The 18499-nt window shown below is 39.3% G+C and overlaps 1 protein-coding gene across 7 annotated transcripts in view; it reads right to left on the bottom strand.

The window, feature by feature from the left end:
• Nucleotides 1–18499, bottom strand: part of MTUS1 (microtubule associated scaffold protein 1) — a 117206-nt gene that overhangs the window by 26929 nt on the left and 71778 nt on the right. For 6 of the 7 annotated variants that reach the window (XM_042053621.1, XM_042053623.1, XM_042053624.1 and 3 more), the window contains one exon: nucleotides 1035–1252. In XM_042053621.1, the coding sequence (XP_041909555.1) occupies nucleotides 1035–1252 (218 nt within the window). Of the gene's footprint in view, nucleotides 1–1034; nucleotides 1253–4473; nucleotides 5091–18499 lie in introns of those variants that run through there. The other variant, XM_042053625.1, reaches the window with a different exon arrangement.

The following is an 18499-nucleotide window of genomic DNA, read 5'->3' as shown; positions in this document are numbered from 1 at the left end:
CCTGTATCAAATTGCTTTGAAGATCTCAAACTAGTTCCTTAGGCAGGGAAAGGTGTTCCAACCAAGAGTTTAAGAAAACCCAATCAAACCAATCTCAGAAAACTGGCTAAGAGCCACTGCTCTTAGAGTTGAACCAGACTAGGAGATAAATGCAGTATTTTTAGATTAAATGAAAGTAAGCAGATATTATGCCATGAGAATGTTACATTTCTGCCAGCATACTAAGACAATTTAGTGCTTTTCTGTATACCAGACTGTAAAATCACCATGTAGCAGAAGAGTTGAAATGAAATTGATACCAATCTTAAGACATTAGTTATAAATGCACGAGAAATGGCTATTAAAGCCTGCATCAGCTGTGCAGTATAAATTCATAACTGTTATAATTTCCTTGACTTCAGATTTTTCTGTTCTCAAAAGTTTTTAAAGCAGATGAACAGTTTCTAGTGTAGAATCAAACTGATTAGGTCATTACATATTTCAAACAGACTAGAAAAATTAACATTAAACCACATCAAATTAATTCCACTCTATAATTCCAGATGCATTTCTATAATTTTATTAATAATTTTAGGACACCATCAACAATGCAGAATTTAATAAATAAAATTGTAACAACTCAGACTTCATTCTGAGTAGCTCAAAAACATATCCATCTCTTAAATACTCTTCCATCCAATGTCAGGTAACAAAGCAAGGCCATGTAGATTATCTGTTGAAACTAGTCTTTCCTACAAGGGCAGAACTTGAAGTACATATTTGGAAAGCTACTCAACCCTGAAGGACTCTCTAACTACAAACATTTAAAAACTCTTTTGAAGAGCATGTGAAGCTGCAGAGGCCCTAAAGCCCAGTGTCATGGGTTTGATTTTTTTTCTATCCAACTGATGCCAGAAGCATCACCTCCACAGGAAAACAGAAACCACTGGAATGGAAACACAAAATTTAGTATCAGTATATTAATATTTTCTGAAGCCCTTGCTGAGAAGAGTTCAAAAAATTAAAGCCAAAATTGATGAGCTGTGAGTTTTTACCTCAGACTGCAGGTGCTGGATGACAACTGTTAATGCTTCAAACTTCTGGTTACTGGACGTCAGGAATTTTTTCAGCTGCAGGATGATTCCACTTTGAGTCTCACATTTTGTTTTGTATTGTGTCAACTCAGCTGCTTTTGTGCCAGGTGAACGTGCATCTGTGGAGGCTTGAGTCCGTATGCATGAGCTCTTGGGACTCCGCTGCTTGCCCTTGTCAACTAAGACAACAACAACAACTAATTAATATGCATTTCATGCTGAAATCTCACCAAAATGTAAAGGACAGCTGCAAATGAAAGTAGTTATAAATTCCTACAAACACTTGCTGAAATACTAACTACAAGAAAGGGTTATTTCAGTAGCACTGCAGAGCAGCCACTATCAATCTGTTAATTCCTAACACCATAACCTTGGATACAGTGTTTTGCACTTCATCCTCACCTTCATGTATTCTGTGGCATACTTTCCAGCATACTCTTCACACTGTGCTTTGAACAAATACTTTTATAAAATGCAAGATCTGTTATCCTACCTATTCAGTAACTTATTTCTAACATAAGGGTTGTCCACTTTTGTATGCAACATGGATTTTGTATTTCCTTCACTCTAAAGTATGGCTGAATACAAAACCCTTTTCTCCACATTTCCTCCCTTATTTTTCTTCCTTTTAAAATTTTAATTGTAAAAAGTCGCTTCTCTGCAGCTCAGGCCTGAGCTTTATTAACCAGAAGTCTTGCAGCATTTCTTAGTTCTAGCAATTTTCAGTCACAAGGATAAGACCTTAAAAAAGGTCTAAAATGTAATCTATTTCAATATATACTCACAGTCCTGAAACTACATTGTGAATTTCATATTCTTACTTATGTGGCAACTTCAATGCTTTCACAGTACACAATTATCTCATGTCAGAGGAAACCATATTACATAAAATAGCAGTTGACTTGTAAACACTGTATAGGTTACAGGTTTCTCTTCTGCCTTCAGACTGGAAAGGGAGTACAGTACTGCTGTGCAGATAGGGCCAGTCTTCCCCCCTTGATCACAAAGAGAATGAGCAAACACTTTTGCAATAAAAGGCTGATGCAACAGATAAATACCCCTTGGCAGTTTAATGAAGACATCTAAGGAGATTACTTTGTACAGTTTCAACTTAACAAGATTTCTTCATGATAGAGTGAAAAAACCTGAGAGGTGAGATCTGGAGAAAGAAAAATAGGAACATTAAGAAAAAACAGGCGACAAACTAACTAACAAGACTCAATCCTTTCTGAATCCCAAGCACCTGGTTTGATTTCCCTACACTTCTGCTCAGAGATGCAGACTGTTAAAGGGTGTCTTTTCAATTAGAAACATACCATTGTGCAGTTTAATAGCAGAGCTGTATCAACCCAAATCAAAATACGAATTTGTATGACAAAAGGATCAAGCCTGGCTGCCAGTTCTAGTTATTTTTACCACCATTTAACTAACAGGACCACTTCTTACTGTGCAGATGTAACAATGTCTTTTGAGTAGACATTTTTACACAAATGCCAGTTCACATCTGAGAGCAACCATGTAAAATTTTCAGCAATCTTATGGACAATACTGTGTGTAGGAAATTACTGGTTACCTTCTGAAGCTACTTCAAAAATCACAAGACGTAATAATGAAGAAGAGAGGAAAAAAAAAGAGCAAGGACTAGAGAATAAACATGTACAGTCAATTCTTCCCTTCCATACTGGCTTACATACTCCTACTCTCTCATATATTCCACCTCCCTTCCTGAATGCTCCATTTATGACAAATAGAGAACTAGAACATTATTCTTGATTAAGAGTATTGGGTAAATTCACTGACAGAGATGCTAATGTCATTATTTAATTAAATATTTGAAATTAGTTTTGTGACTATTTCTAGGACCCTGACAGAGCTGCGTTAAACCTGAACAAATGTTTGCAGACAACTTTTACTCTGGAAAAAAAATTACATTACACAGTTAGTTACCTAATGAAGAAATTTCATTTAAATGCAGTGATACAGCAGCTAACCACCAATTACAAAAGGCTCCAAATATCCACTGCTTCCAGAGTTCAGCCAGCCTTTATCACTTTGTCAGTTTCATACCACTACTTTTATCCTGCTGCCCAGACCACCAAGTATTTTCCAAGAAGCTCATTCAAGCATCCAACCAAGCCAGCCCTTGATACTATACTAAGAAAAGCTGAACAAAAAACATGCATGAAGTGAAACTCAATGACATTCCTGTTGGCAATTGTATCGTAGACATGTGCTAGAAACAGCCACTTCGAATGCTGAAAAGCATGAACCCTCTGTAGCATGAACTGCCTCTACAGATTAACACCACTGACACTATGATGTTTATTTATGGCCTACGTACCTCTGGGCAATGACAGATCGTTTCCAGATTTGTATAGAAGGCATGCTGTGGTGTCAAAATAAAAGCCATGCTTTCATTAGGACAAAAGCATCCTGAGTCTGATTACTGATACTACCACATCAATGACAGAGTCTAAATTAAAGACAGTATTGGTTAACAGCCCAAGTCCTTCTCACTTTGGCCTGTTTACCTGCCACCTCTATACCAGTCAGACTTGTAAAGAAGAACAATTTCCACCTTTAAATTAGGTTCTGGACTCCTCTCCAACAGGCTCAAAACCACTTTACCCAATGTAGTTGAAAAGCTCAGTTTTGGAAGACAGAAAATCAGATTTTCAAGTACTAAATGTAGTACGGTAACTGGACAGAATCACCATCTAAAGTCCTATCCTTCTTCATACCAGTACAGAAAAAAAAATAGCAGTGATTTTGCAAAGACTAAGCCTTTTGATCATTGAATCATACACAGAAGATTTGATCTGGATATTGGAAAAGGTCCACAAATCCTCTCATTCCCTCAGCAGTCATTATACAGATGGCACAGCAGCCAACTCTAGTTCAATGAGGAGAGCATTAAACCCATTCCAAGCTTCTCCATGAAGCAAACTGTATCCCATACACTGCCTCTCTAGTTAATAGCTGTTCAGAAGCAAGAAATACACAACTGTCAGTACACAGGGTGTGTTCCATAAAGTTACATTTAGGTGCTGGGGTTCTGCCCAGTACTTGACACAGTATTTGGCTGGCTGGCTACCTCAGAGCTTGTGTTGTGCTGCTGGTTTCCTGAGCCTCCCTATCTTGTGCACTGTTGCTGTATTACCGGAAAAATCTATAAAACACTTTTTTGGTTTGCAGAACCAAATCAAAGCCTTCCTCTGCATATCATGTACTAGGAAGGTATGTGTAGTAGTATCTACACTAACTAGAAATTATTTTAAGCAAGAGATTAAATTTCTAAAAAAATTTACATTTCTTAAAAGCATTCAAAATAATTTCTTGACAAGCACAAGTAGAAACAACCTCACTTCTCTCCCCACACTTACAGTCACAATTGTCTTACCCCCAAGCACCTTCTTTTCACATTCCTCATCCAAATTGTTAGCTTCCACAGGTCTTTCAAAACCCATGTGCGTCTGGTGTAAGCATTTTTCAAAGAAAAATCCTTGCTCAACATTTTCTCTCGTGGGAAGATGCAGGCTGGTAAAAACTTTCTCCCTCTCCTCCATTTTCTGGAAAGCCTTGTCTACACATGTTAAATTGGTGCTCACTTCTTTGATCAGTAAGACCAGATCAGCCTGAGTATTTAATCGAGCTTCCATTTCTTCTCTCACTCGCTGGATTTCCTCAAGCACAGCTCTTATATCCAAGTGACTGGACTTCACCTCTGCTTTGAGATCTTCTTTCACCTGTTGCTGGCTCCTCTGCAATGCTAACACCGTTCTGATTTCCTTCTGAGATGTTTCCACATCATGCTTTAGTGCCTTCTGCCCAGCCTGCATTGCCTCCTGGCTAGCTTTCACTTCTGCCAACAGAGCAGCGATGCACTCCATCCCGATCCCACAGGAGTCGCAGGACCTCTTCCAGTGTCACAGGTTCCAAGCAGTCAGGGACATTTGTGAGCCAGTATCAGATTTCCCCTGATAGCAAGCAAGCTAGCACATAGCCCTTGGTATGGTATCCTACCTCAATTTACAGCACCCTGCAGTGAAGGTACTAAGTAAAAGTCTTGTACAAGGTGAGCCAAAGGCACTACATAAAAGACTTCAACAAGCAGGGCTGTAGTCAGAGCTCCTTCTCAGGACTCAGCCAGAGCACTAATCAGTTTAATTGGCAGATTATGCCACACCTGAATTTTTTAAAATCTTTTGCTGACATCATTGTACGTGGGACGTCACCCCAAAAGCCACTCCCAAAAGTCATTTGATCTGTGCATCAATCAAAGTAGGCCTGGGCATCAGTAACCAGGTTTGTTGCAACGCAGCCAAACACTCTGCAAGAACGCAGTGGCCCTTCCTTTACGACACAAAGGCTCAAAGGAAGCCTGAATTGCCTGCAGGAGCTGAAAGCCAAACAGTTCAACAGTGCGTAGTTATTTTAATTGTATATTCAACAAGGTGATTATGCACCTGTCCTTCTGCTAATGTTTGCAGTGAGGGTTCAGGAGCACCTCTGTGGGCACATTTGACATTGCACCACTCCCACTGAGTGCTCTCCTTATTCACACAGCAAGCAGTACTCTATTGGAAATCTCTGGAAGAACACAGTTCCTGAGGAAACCCTCTAATCCACAAACAACACAGCAATATGGGAAAACTGACTAATGAGATATTTTTGACAGGTTAAGGAAGCCAAGCCTTTTAGCTACCAGATCTGAGTGTTAACTTTTCTCTGTAAAAGCTAAGGCTTCTTACTTTTAAGCACAGAACTCCTAATAGGCCTAGGCTCCATGTGAAAACAGGCAGATTAGTGACACCAGGCTGACAGCTGTTGTGTTACACAGCTGTTTAATTACCCAATCACTGGGTTCAGTTTGGAAAAAATGACCAATACCATGTAGATCTTCATCTACAGAAGGTGTCAGTGTCTGCTTTCAAAGAGGTGTGCAAATACTCGGCACAACACCCAGCAGAACAGGAGTCAGACCACACAAGCAGGAGCTCAGGAGAACTTATACACCACACCTTTGGCGCTGTCATGACTCCAGGATGCTTTCAGAGGCAGTGGTGATCCCAGAGCAGAAACCTATGCTATTCCATCAAAAACTGTAATAACTACCATCAGCACTATTTTGGGCTGGGAAGCATCACGATGAATGCCAATAGCCCATGCATGCACAGATCCAGGATTTCCAAATCACCACAGTGCTGCTGGCCAAAAAGCCAATCTGGGTAGTCCTGCCTTCAGTGAAAATGTACTGCTGACTTGCCAGTTTTCCTCCTACATTAGTCCAGGCACACTAATGGGACCAGGAAGATATCAGAGATGCACGCTCCACACAGAGCATCTCACAGCTTGCAAGTACTCCCCGACTGTTCTTCTGTCGGAGCCCCTGGGGAACACAAAGTCGATGGTGGAGTTTTTTTCCGAGTCTCTGTCTCACCTGCCAGAAGGCCAGACATGGACTTTCTGATGGGATTTCCCAGCACAGCTACAGGCCGCAGGTATAGTTTCTTCCCCCTTCGGCTCCCTGCCCCATTCATAGCTGAATAGTTATCCCAAGAGCTCCTAAGCATAATTATTAACACAGACCCACTAAAGACTAGTACACAGGTTGCAGAAGCCCAGTCTGAAGTCTCAACCCAGGTAACACCTTTGACAAAAGTTTTAGGTAGGTGAAGAGAGCCACGTAAGAGCAGTAGCAGTACTTCTGCATCCCTGGATAAACAGCTGCAGTGACTCAGGTGAGCAGAATAAGTCTTCATTCCACCCTTCACCATATTTTAGTAGTTCCTAAAAATCTCACTTGGTGAACCATTTTCAAAGACCTTGTCAGACAGCAAAATCCATCTGAAATTATTTCCAAGTGGTTCCAACAGTTGTGATCCAGCTGGGAAACAGGTGAAAGGAAGGGTTTTCCCCGACTCATGGATGTAACCATCCAAGATCTAAATCTTCCTAAAAACTTTAGGCAGCAAACATGAATCCTGTGTTTATACTAAGATAAATAGCTCAAGTGCCATCCTACATGAGTTTCACTTTCTTATGATTTTAAAGGTATAGTTACGTAAAGCAGTGATTTCAGCTGAGTTAACAAAAAACAAAACAAAAAAAACCAAAACAAAACACACTCCACAAAAAAAGGTGTTGGGGTAAAATAAAGTTTCCAACTGATACCCCTCAGTTCCTCTGTAGTGGAACAGGTTCCTCCAGACACTGACTCAGAGCACAATCCAAACTACAACATCAGTGAGTGCTTGAGAGAAGCCTTTCTCTATAAGCTACATTGAAAGCCTGTCTGACGAAGCTCAGGTGACTAAATTAGGTACTGCAATTGTCATTCCTGTCCAACATCACCAAATCCAAAAGCTACAGCCTCCTTTCTACAAGTGTGTGCACCTAATTGCCGGGTCACTGAAGAAAACCTGTCTTTGGAAACTGGTCTCTTGCACTATATGAATACATTAATTCTATCCAGATTGCAGTCAGTGTGTTTGGTATCTTCCTCACTTACACTAAGATGGGCTGATTGATCATAAAGAATTTTCGGCAATTTATAAAGATCACCCTCTTGACATAGATTTCAGGCATATTTCCTTTACTTTTCTCCACCCTGGAAGATTCTTTAAAACCTTACCTAAAATTAAATTCATAGGTTAATACTACAAAGAAAATTTTAAGTCCACAGAAGTTGCTGCTACTCTGAATTTTACAACCTGACTCTCAACAGGAATACTTGATAGCTGATGACAGATGAAAAACATTTTATCAATGCACAGGTTTCCCAACCTAGAATTCATTGTCTCTGAATTACCCACTTCACCTGCTGTACATCAGCTTCTGCTCCAGCTAAGATGTCTCTATCCTTGATGCATCCCAAGTGTCTTAACATTTTCTCCTGTTTAGGAAAAAAATCCTGATTTCATAGACTAACGTGAATCAACCTTTGTCGAGGATTTCCTCCCAAAAGTACATTAAGGACTAGGGCAGAACTAAAAAGGACTTCATTTTTTTAAATAAAATCTGGTCTACTTTGTGTGGGATATGTTTGAGGTTTTTTGGAGGGCATTTTTTGTTTTTAAGGCATTTCTTTTGCATCACAGAAACAGAGAAATCTTTGAGACAATTGCCAACCAGCAAACACAAAACACCCCTATTTCTACAGCTCTAATATTGCCTTCCCCCAATCACAATGTGTAGAAGCTATTTGAGCAATGCAACAGGAAGACCATTTGATCACACGGCTGTCATTTTAAAGTTTGCCTTGTGACAAGCTATGGCCATCAGGAGAGGACAACTTAAGAACATCCGTGCAAATAAGGAAGCTGTTGGGTTTAATCTGTAGCAGTACATACAGTACCTTTGAGAGGATCTGGAAATTCAGCTAGCTGTAAATTACCACCCTAAATTCTTCCAAAACTCCTGCTCCAGGCTGTAACATAACCCAGGCCAGACAAAGACACAGGGAAAGCAGTCACAAAACTAAATTAATGGTGTCTGCAGAGGGCCTGGGAAGGCTGGACTTGGACAGAAGTCTTCGAACCCCCCCAGACCCTCCACAGCTTGGTCAACTGTAATTTTTGCCTGCATCCATCTTGGCAAGTGGTGAACACACACCTTCCTGCTGTGCCTCTCAGAGTCCAGGCTGGTAACTGTACAAACACAGACTCCCCTGAAGAAACGATGTTTTGCTTCTAAGCTCTGCCTCAGGCCTGTCTATATCAGCTGGTGCAGACAGTCCCAACTTGCTCTGTTCACACTTCAAGCATGCCAGTCATGAGCCAGTCAGTTCACAGCAAAGAGACTTCATTTTTCAGAGAGGTACTTGAATAATCTGCTCAACTGAAATGCTTAAGATGCTGTACCTCAGAAGCTTCTTTAGCTTTGGTCTTGTCTCAAAGCAACTGGATGAAGAGAAACAGCACTTCTCATCTTGCATCTCCCCCTGCATCAACATGATGTGAAGCCCAAGATGACAACTAAATGCTTCCTAAAGCAGTATGGCAGCTCTCCCTTTCCTCTACTCTTACTGTAACCTCTTGAGTTTCCTTTGTTAATGTCTGGCACTAGCTCATGTCCAGGAACACCAGCTTATTTCAGCTGCCATCAAATCCCTTTCAAGTTGTTCTGAACAAACCAATCAACCACCAGAGAGGTTTTTAAAAATGATGCAAGAACTGAACAAAATTTAACTGCAAGCTGGTGAAACCTGACCTAGATGCTTAAATTGACTCAGCAGGAGTAAAACACACAGCAGAAATCTCTCTGCCTTTTTTTTTCTGCAGGGGTACAAAGGTTTTTCAGCACATATTTTTTAAACGCTGTACAGCCTGAAGGGGGAGTGCAAAGTCATCACATATTATTCCAGGCATTCAGTTTGAAGTACTGTTTCTGAAGTCTGTGTCTATGCTCATCCACTGACTTCATTACAGCACTGACTTCTAGCCTCAATGCAACATTTTAAATCCATCCCTTTTCACTCCCCACTTCTAGCCACAACTGGATATTATCTTTAGACACACGATAATGAAAAGGAAAGGGAAATCTCAGAAGTATGTATGTTCTTCTAAAATTGCACCATGGTTCCCATAACATTTTTTACCTTATGTACCACAGGTGTGTTTTACAGAAACACTAGTTGGGTTTTGAACATCTAATATACAAAGTGATTTTGTCTTTGCATTCACAATGTATTTTGCCAAGTTTACAGGAACTGTAATCTGTAGAACTGAATTAAGTTTTCATAGCTCAGTTGGTTAGAGCAGTTCTAATGATGCCAAGGTTGTGGGTTCAATCCCTCCACGGCCATTCACTTGGGAGCTGCACTCAGTGACCCTTTCCACCTCAGAATATTCTGCATAATTCTGTGTGATCTAGCTAGTGAATATAAAGCATGCATATGAGTCACATGTCTACTACAAAGATAAAAATACTAATAAGCCCACCATACATGCAGAGATGACCACAAACAAAACAAATTTGGAATGCAATGCAATCTACAGAAAACAATTCTAACATGCACCAGCTAGACTGCCAGGGCATCAGGGTTGTCCTGGTTATTTTCCAAATAACCAAGGGTGATATTGATGCTTGATTTTTTTTTTTTAGCTTGTCTGAACTGGGACAAAGCCTAACACATGTCAGTTACCCATACAGTGCTACATACCACTGTCTGAGGGAAAAGAAAAGGAAGATGGCAGAACTAGTTTATCGTACTAGAAAGCCTAGAGTACGGGTGTTTTGATATGAGAGGGATCGACCATATCTACATTAATGAAACTACTTCATCCACCTTAAAAAAACCCCACTGTCATCCATTTTTAATGACAAAGACGACAAGATGGAAAGTAATTGCATGAGCATATTATGGTGTGCTGATGCTTTGGCCAATGAGCACTGCATTAAAGACTGAACTGTATCTCAATGTATTATCCTCAGTTTAGGTATCTGAATTCTGCTACATCAGTTCATCATATACACTACAGGCAACCTTAAATCTTTGAATTTCCTAACTTTACAATACTGGAAGCTATACTTATTTTACATAAGGGGTTTATGTTTCAGTAAGTTTCTAGTTCAGGTATTTCCCTGAGTAGGCAAAGAAACATGTGAAGCAGTGCTCCTTTTTCTTATAGTTGCAGCTGTGCCTTGACATCCATGAAGTACACAACTTCCAAAAAAAAACCAAGCATGGAGTGATGTTGAAGACTGGTGTCTCTCCCTTCTGCTCCTATGTCCTCTGAGTCTGTTCTCTCCCTAACTCCTGTACAAAAAGTTGCTCCTTACTGTCTGGTGCCCTCTACTGCTTCATCACAAGTACAGAATATGGCACATTTCCCCCCTTCATTCTGCGGCTTCTGTCTACAAAATCAGGACCCAGAGTCACTGGGGACAGGGATCTCACCATGATTAGTTGATACTATTGGCAAACCTTTTCCAGATCCAATGAACTGCCTTCCCCAGTACAAATCCTGATCCCTTAGTTTGTCCATATCCTTCTTGGATTCACTCAGAGTGTGTGTGTGCAAATTACAGAAAGGAGACTAGTACCAGACGTGTGTAGAAAACCCTCACACAAGACCAGAGAACAGAACGATGTCAATACAGCCCTCTTCCTTTTCAAGCCTTTGCGAAGATCCCAGCTCTCACACAGTTACCATGGGTGAAATGGCTGAAACACTGCCAGAAAGGAGGAAGCCATTTAAGCTGCAACGCTTGAATGCATTCCTTCTTTAATACTGCAGTCCACCCTACCATGCTCAACATCAGGAATATAGGGCTGGTAGAAGCCTCCAGAAACCATTTACATCACTCCTTGTAAACACTACCTAGACACAAAAGGCATTTATTTCACCACACTGCTCAACTGTTTTAAGTCTTATCACAGAACACCTTGCTGCATTTTTTTCACTATACGTTTTCTTCCACATGAAGCCCAACCTGATTTCACACAGATTAAGTCACTGACTTTAGTCTCCCTTCACACCACTTTTCACACAGATACTAACAGGTTAGCTGAGTTTTCTCTTCTGCTCTCACACATGCAGAGCAGTATCCTATGTCCTGGAAAGTCAGATGTGAGAACAGCTTAACTATTTTTCAACTACTTTTTAACATGATTCCTTCCAAAAGAGCTGGCAAGCATTTTAAGTTATGCTAGGGATAAACATAAAACAAATGGGAGAGACACTGTTACTTAAAAATCTAAGTAAGAGAAGTTCACAGACTTAAAGTTTTCCATCATAAATAAAATCTATATCTACATACAAAACTTGGCTTCAACAACCCAAGAAAGAACTAGGAAAAACTCCAAACAGGAGTCTTACAGCATATACAATTAAGATTTTAAGTTTGCAAACTAATTTCTGCTCACGTACTATAGAGGTCTACTTTACTGCAGTAAAGGCAAAAAAAACCCAACAAACCATCAACCCAGAACAAATTTGGAATTTTGACTGAATGACTGAACTGCGCTTTGCCATGCTGAAGTAGAAGCAGGCACCATTGACAATTCCTTCTTCACAACCAACATATTAGTGTTAATGGTCAGAACATATATTAGCTCAGACTAATGTTAGATTCAAGAACTTGATTTTTTTTTTCTCAGCTACTGAAAGTCCTTCAGAGACGAGGATATGTAAGGCTTAGTAATTTCCAAGGGACCATAATCTTCCCTTGAAAACAACTGTACCAGAGACTTGGAAAATACATTTTTGACCACAAGACTAGCACATTAATATGCAACATTTTTTCTTGTGCAGTATCTGCACCTATCTTGGATAGAGAAGACAGAATGGTTTTTAGTTTGAACTCAGAAGCTATTTATTTAATCACACTAGTGTGAGCTGATGTTATATGACTCTAACAAATGTCACTGACTTAACTATGGCACTGAAATCCTGCCTAAAGGATATTATGGAAGAAAAAGTAGGGCAGACAGTGGGAGTTTAAAGAGCCTCCAGAGCCTTGCCTGTAGTTTGCATTACTGTCTTTGTGCCAAAAGTGTTTCTGAAGCTGAAACACAGCTTCCTGTGTTTATGAAACTCTACAGCCATTTAAAAACAAATTCAGATTATAATAAAATTCACTGATAATGCTCTTTAAAAAGCAAAGTGATAGCACTTCTAAGCATGTAGGAAGCACTATTATCAGTGCTAAGTTATCCAATATAATCATAATTTACCTACTAAAAGATCACAAAAAAGTTCAATTCTAACATGCTCCTCATAAAATTGATGGCCGCAGTTTGCGATTTCAAGTTACAAAACAAATAGCTAGCATCCAAATTCTCTATTTTGGTGCATATACAGAGCCACTTTGGTAAAAGAAGTCACAAATTTCTGAGTATAAAGTAGAGTATAAACCAACTCAGAGACAATGCTAGGACATGAATTTTTTCCAAGGGTGTGAAAAAAAAAAAAAACCAAAAAAACCCCAAAACAGTGATGATATAGGCATGATTAAGCTTATAGGCTGGAAATGAACTGAGAAAAGTAAAGTTTACAGTAACTGTTCAACTTCCCAAATCCCTTCAAGAATCAGTCCCGGCACTCTCAGGGGCTATGCAGAAAACGCTAATGCGGTGGTTTCAACACTGTTGACTATGGTATCACTCAATGACTTTGCTCCAATCATCATCTTGATTGGTTTTAATCACAGTTCAAAATGACAACCCAGCAGACTGCTCTTCCCCAGCTACACTGACCTCATTTGACGAGTTCAGGATCAGTCCCAGATCTGGTGTTTTCGCATGACTAAAAATAACCAAGCAATTACTTTACAAAAGGTGTTAATCTGTACCGTCATTTCCACACAACAGGGCACAGACATACCATTAGCTTCTTGGCAGATGAATACCTAGGTATGACAAGATTACATAAGGGAAATTGCAATAAACTTTTCTGTATCTAAATAAAGGATTATCTATTTCTACATTGTTTCACAACTCAGTTAAGACTCTGAGTTACTCTAGATCAATACTGATTTTCTAAAGCACCAGAAATGTTTTTTGCATGTAATCACCCCCACTGCTCTGGTTCACACAAGTGAAAGTCGTTTTTCTAATTTAAAGTTTAAGCACTTGTGCTTTTCATCCTTTTGATTACACCTATCAGCACAATTAACATTAAGTAAAGTCCCTGCAGAATGGAAGAAAATTTAAGCTATCAAAATTAGAGATAAACTCACAACTTCAGGAAAATGAATTTCAGGAGGCAGCAGCATAGCATGTTTTAAGGAACACCAACGTAGTTGAACATGTGGCTAAAACTAAACTTGAAATGGTACTTTAAAGCTACCCTAGCAGTGAAAAACCATTTGCTGGTCAACAGAATAGAACAGCACCTTAACAGAACCACTTCAGTTGCTGCTGATTAAAATCATCCATGTGAACTGAATCTTTCATGCTTCACTGCAAGTTCAAGACAGAAAATACCGCACCTCAAGTGCCTCATACCAGCTCTAAGAGCTGCTGGAGCTCCACATTTTCAAAAGACACACAACATGCACTTATATAAATCTTGGCAGTCACCATATCAAGGACCTATTTATGTATTTCCTGTCATGTTAAGCAGTTTTCCTGCAATTAAACAGCAAAGATACCTCCTCAGGGACGTGCCTAGGACATTGCACACCATTGTTTCAGGAACAGCCTAAGTGCAACCTATCGGAGCTTATCTGAAAACATCTTGCCAAGCTGAAAACAAACCAGAGAACAACGGGCAGCATCCAGCACTTTCATTAGCTAAAAATATGTCTCCACCCTTTGAGAGGCACAAAGTCCTTCTGCTGCTTGCTGAGCAGCTAAAGGAATTCTCTTTCCAGGCACTCCTAACCAAACTGCACAACTGAAGACCATTTTGGCAAACGCTGCCTGACAGGTACCAGGGCTCCCCTTGAGGAGTGACTGCTTGTCATGCCTGCTGTGGAGACCAAGCAGTTCCTGTGGAGAAGTTTGAAACACTCAGCATATCATTCCTTGCACTTCACGTTCCCCTGGGTCTCTTCTGTACAAGCTAACAAACTACAAAGATGGCAAGCGATTTTTGCCTAACTGGGCGGCGGGCTGGGAGGGAGGGAGGGAAAGAAGACTACAGAAATTTTATTGCAGAGCTGATACCTCAGGTAACTGTGATTCACTGGGGTATACCTACAACTTACCACAAGGACCAAAACCCATATGTGAGGTTAATCCCTGAGAAAAATCTCCAAATATGAACACCTTTACTTGTGCCACTAACAAAGGCAGCAAGAAAAATATTCACTGCACATTACACATGCATCTTGCCTTCCTTGACCTTAAATTCTAACTGAGTTCCCTCCTGAAATAAAGAAATACAGGTTTAATATGGTTATGCTACTCATTTCATATCAGGACCTTTTATCTTTTTAAATGGAAAAATGTCTTAACTTGGTGAGTTAAGCAGGTGGCAGATTGTACAGTAATATCTGTGGAAATAAGCAAGCAATATTATATTAGTTACACAACACAGCCATGATTATGGCTAAGAAAAGCAAATTTTTTCTAGTCTTCTGTTTTAATTGGAGTAGAATAAATTGCAACTGGCTTTATAAGAAAGTTCACTTATTCTTTTGCAGTAAACATTTCCAATAATCCTGTATTACCACTTAAAATGCCTGAAAAGGCTTAGCACAAACTCTATTCTTGTCATAAATACAAATGTAACGTTTTTAATAGCTTAGATGCTTCTGATATAAGCAGTATCTGAGAGTCTGAAATTATTATTATTACAGAAGTTAAGCAATTAATGAGTATTATTTGTAATACTGTTACTTTTCTACTGAAGGACTTTTCTCTTTGAGAAAAGGATGAGCTTTCATTAAAAGAATTTCACCACAGATGTTCCCAGCCATTGTGTTTCCTGCCTAATGAGAAGTATTTCCACAACATCACATACAAACTGTTTACCCAAGGATCCTGAGGAAGATCTTTTACTTGCTATAAGTGTACAAGCAGCACACTACTATCATGACAAGAAGTAGGAAATATTAATTTAACCAAGAGTTGAACACAGGACCCCGAGTTATTAATGCCCTTGCTACAACTACTAGACATCAGTAAAGATTATACCAATGAAAGGTTCATAAATAGCAACTGTAAAGAAACATCATGTCCAGATACAACTCAGGTTATTTAAGGTGAGTTATTTCCACATCTGAGTATCTGGACAGCTAAATTATATGGGATTTTTTTTTTACACTATTTAAAGATGTAAGTTACACTACCAATACATTCATTTTCCAGAAGATCAAATGCTATTTTGTCATTCCTGTAGGAGAGAGAACAGAAACAATACTCCATGACCTAGAAAAGCAATGGGGAAGACCACTGTTGGTGGACATGGTTAGAAAGGCGCTGGTGACACACCTCTAACTTTTTTTGTTGTTAACAGTAACAACTTGTAACTTGTTACTGTTTAACTGTAACAACACTATGCCAGCTAGCCAGCTTGACCAGTGCAGCCTTCACAGAATTTCTTTCTAGAAAACAAGCCAGGAGAGATAGGGTCTGCTTGCAAATAATTCTCCAAATAAGTTAGGTTTTAGAATGATATTGGGTGAAACAGTCAAGAGCTGTTTGAAACACCAATGTCCCTAAAGACATCAAGTCCATCACCTTTGGACCCAGGTTACTCCTATGAATTGCAATACTGAGAGATCATTATTTAAAATAAAAACAGTAGGGACGCTGCTTCACTATGTGACATTAAATTACTAGCAAATCTCTATAAACGGAAATCACCTCTTCTTGCCACTCATGGCAATGAGAGTGGTAGGTGTAGTCCCAATCTACATATTACTTAACATACAGTGAAATTAACTGGAGATGGAAGAAACTCTATTCTCCTTCACACATCAGAGTTTTCTGTGCCAGCAAAGGAAGAAGGGTAACACAAAACAGTGAGACAATTGGCTGCAAATACTCAAAATGTTGCATTCTACCACTGAAATTCCATGGTATGTTCCTCAAAAAAACCCTATAGCTGTATGTTTTAGAAAGTTCAGATTAGAAGGGTTGAGTAAGTAGTAATACTTCATTTGTCTTAATGCTGCAAGCCATTTCTACCACGGTAACAGATTCATTCGCACAAACTGCAAAACTGGAAGAGGCAGCTTTTAGTAGTTTAAGCCTTGTTTTAGCACACTGGAAATCCCCTGAAGCAATTTAAAAGCTATTCAAGTTTTTAAGTGTAAGTGGAGCTGCCTGTCATTTTCAAACCCTAACCTACTTCACAGCAACAGAACTTGCAGCCAGACCCTATTAGACACGTCAAGTGGGAAAAAAAGCACACTTAGAATATGCAGTGGTATTCACAGAGATTATTTGTTATGTCCTTTATATTTACTCTCCAATTAACTTTTCTTCTATGAAGTTGAGCTTGAATAAACAATTCTATTTCATATTGACAAATACCTGAGGCATCCTCCATATATAATTAATCCCTTTAAGTGAATAACAAAATCCAACATCACTTGCTACAGTGGAGTAGAACACAAGTTGCCAAGCATATACTTTTCAGCAGCACACCAGTTGTTCTGTCTCCAGATTTTTTTGGGGCAAAGCTCCTCATTTCAGTTAATTTTCATACTTCATTAAATATATGCACAGGTTAAGTGTTAACATCACATAGAAGCGACTCTGTTTTGACTCTGGCATGTTTTCGGTTGGGTTGGGGGGGTTCTTTTGTTGTTTGGGGGGGATTTGGCAGATCATTTCTGCTACTGAAACTTCCTTTGAAAATACTAGTGCTATCTTCATTTTATAGCTACTGTAAACGCATCCATTGCATGAGACTTGCATACAGTACAAACTGTACTTACAGACCCCAAAACACAGAGCCAAGACACCTGAAAATAAAATCGCTATTTAGTTATCATGTACATGTCTACTGAAGCCATGACCTATTAAGACTGGAATCAGGCACATCAGGCAGGTCATTTAGTACCCAGTCTTAAATAGATTAAGTCAGGAGCAGAATCTCATTGACTTAAACAGGAACATGATTAAATTCAAAATCCTCCATGACGAATGGTTTCCAGCTATTCAACTTCCTTTGCTCAGAACAGATATGCTGGCTTTACTTCAGAACTATTTTTTTCCTTGGTGGGTGACATAAATATTTAACATACTTGTCCTGTATAAAATTTCTTCAGCAGACTTCTAGATTTAGAATACTTAATAGGATTCAGTGTGTTGGGTATCTTTCTATGCCACTGTAGTGGCAGACATTAACCAGTACTTCACTTATTCTTTAGGGGGATGGGAAAAAAGCTGTGTGAACAGTTAAGCAACTCATAACACCTCAGGCTTTCAGAATCCTTTTTTAAGAGCACTGCTTTACAACCCACAGAAGTAATTTTATAGTTCCCAATGTGATCTGAAGAACAACTCTGGGAAGAAGTTATTGAAAAAGATGTCAGCTGCTCAAATAAACATATCTATGATGTTTGCTTGCTATTAGCACGGAAATTTTTAAAACTGGTATTGCTGAAAAGACTTGTTTAGTAAGCAATGGAAGTCACCGGCAAGACAGGAGCACCAAGTGCAGTTTGCTTAAGGGAAGGAAAGAAAGAGGAAAAGCAGCAAGAAGGGCTGGATGAAAACATTTTGAGACAAAACAGTACACAAACCTTGACAAATTCTCAACAAAAAGCACAAGAGCCTTTGACATCTATTTGCAAAGCCAGTTTCTTGTCTGGACTTTTATCTTTATACAAGAGAAAACATAAGCAACTCAAAATAACTATTTTGAGTAATTCATAAAAGAATGTCTTTCTCTCACAGTTTATACAGAACTGATGACCTACACAGAGATGATGATTTACTCTGTCACACCACTGATGCATGAAGAACATAAGAGCACTTTAGTCACTCTGGTAAAAATCCTAAATGGTTCAATAAAGGAAGC

Source organism: Corvus kubaryi, unplaced genomic scaffold (assembly GCF_017639235.1).
Source record: "Corvus kubaryi isolate FWS band 111438036 unplaced genomic scaffold, C.kubaryi_AGA036_p1.0 split1-131, whole genome shotgun sequence".
In the NCBI taxonomy this organism is placed as follows: domain Eukaryota; kingdom Metazoa; phylum Chordata; class Aves; order Passeriformes; family Corvidae; genus Corvus; species Corvus kubaryi.
Note: the sequence above shows the minus strand (reverse complement) of the source record. Positions and strands in the feature narration are given on the sequence as shown.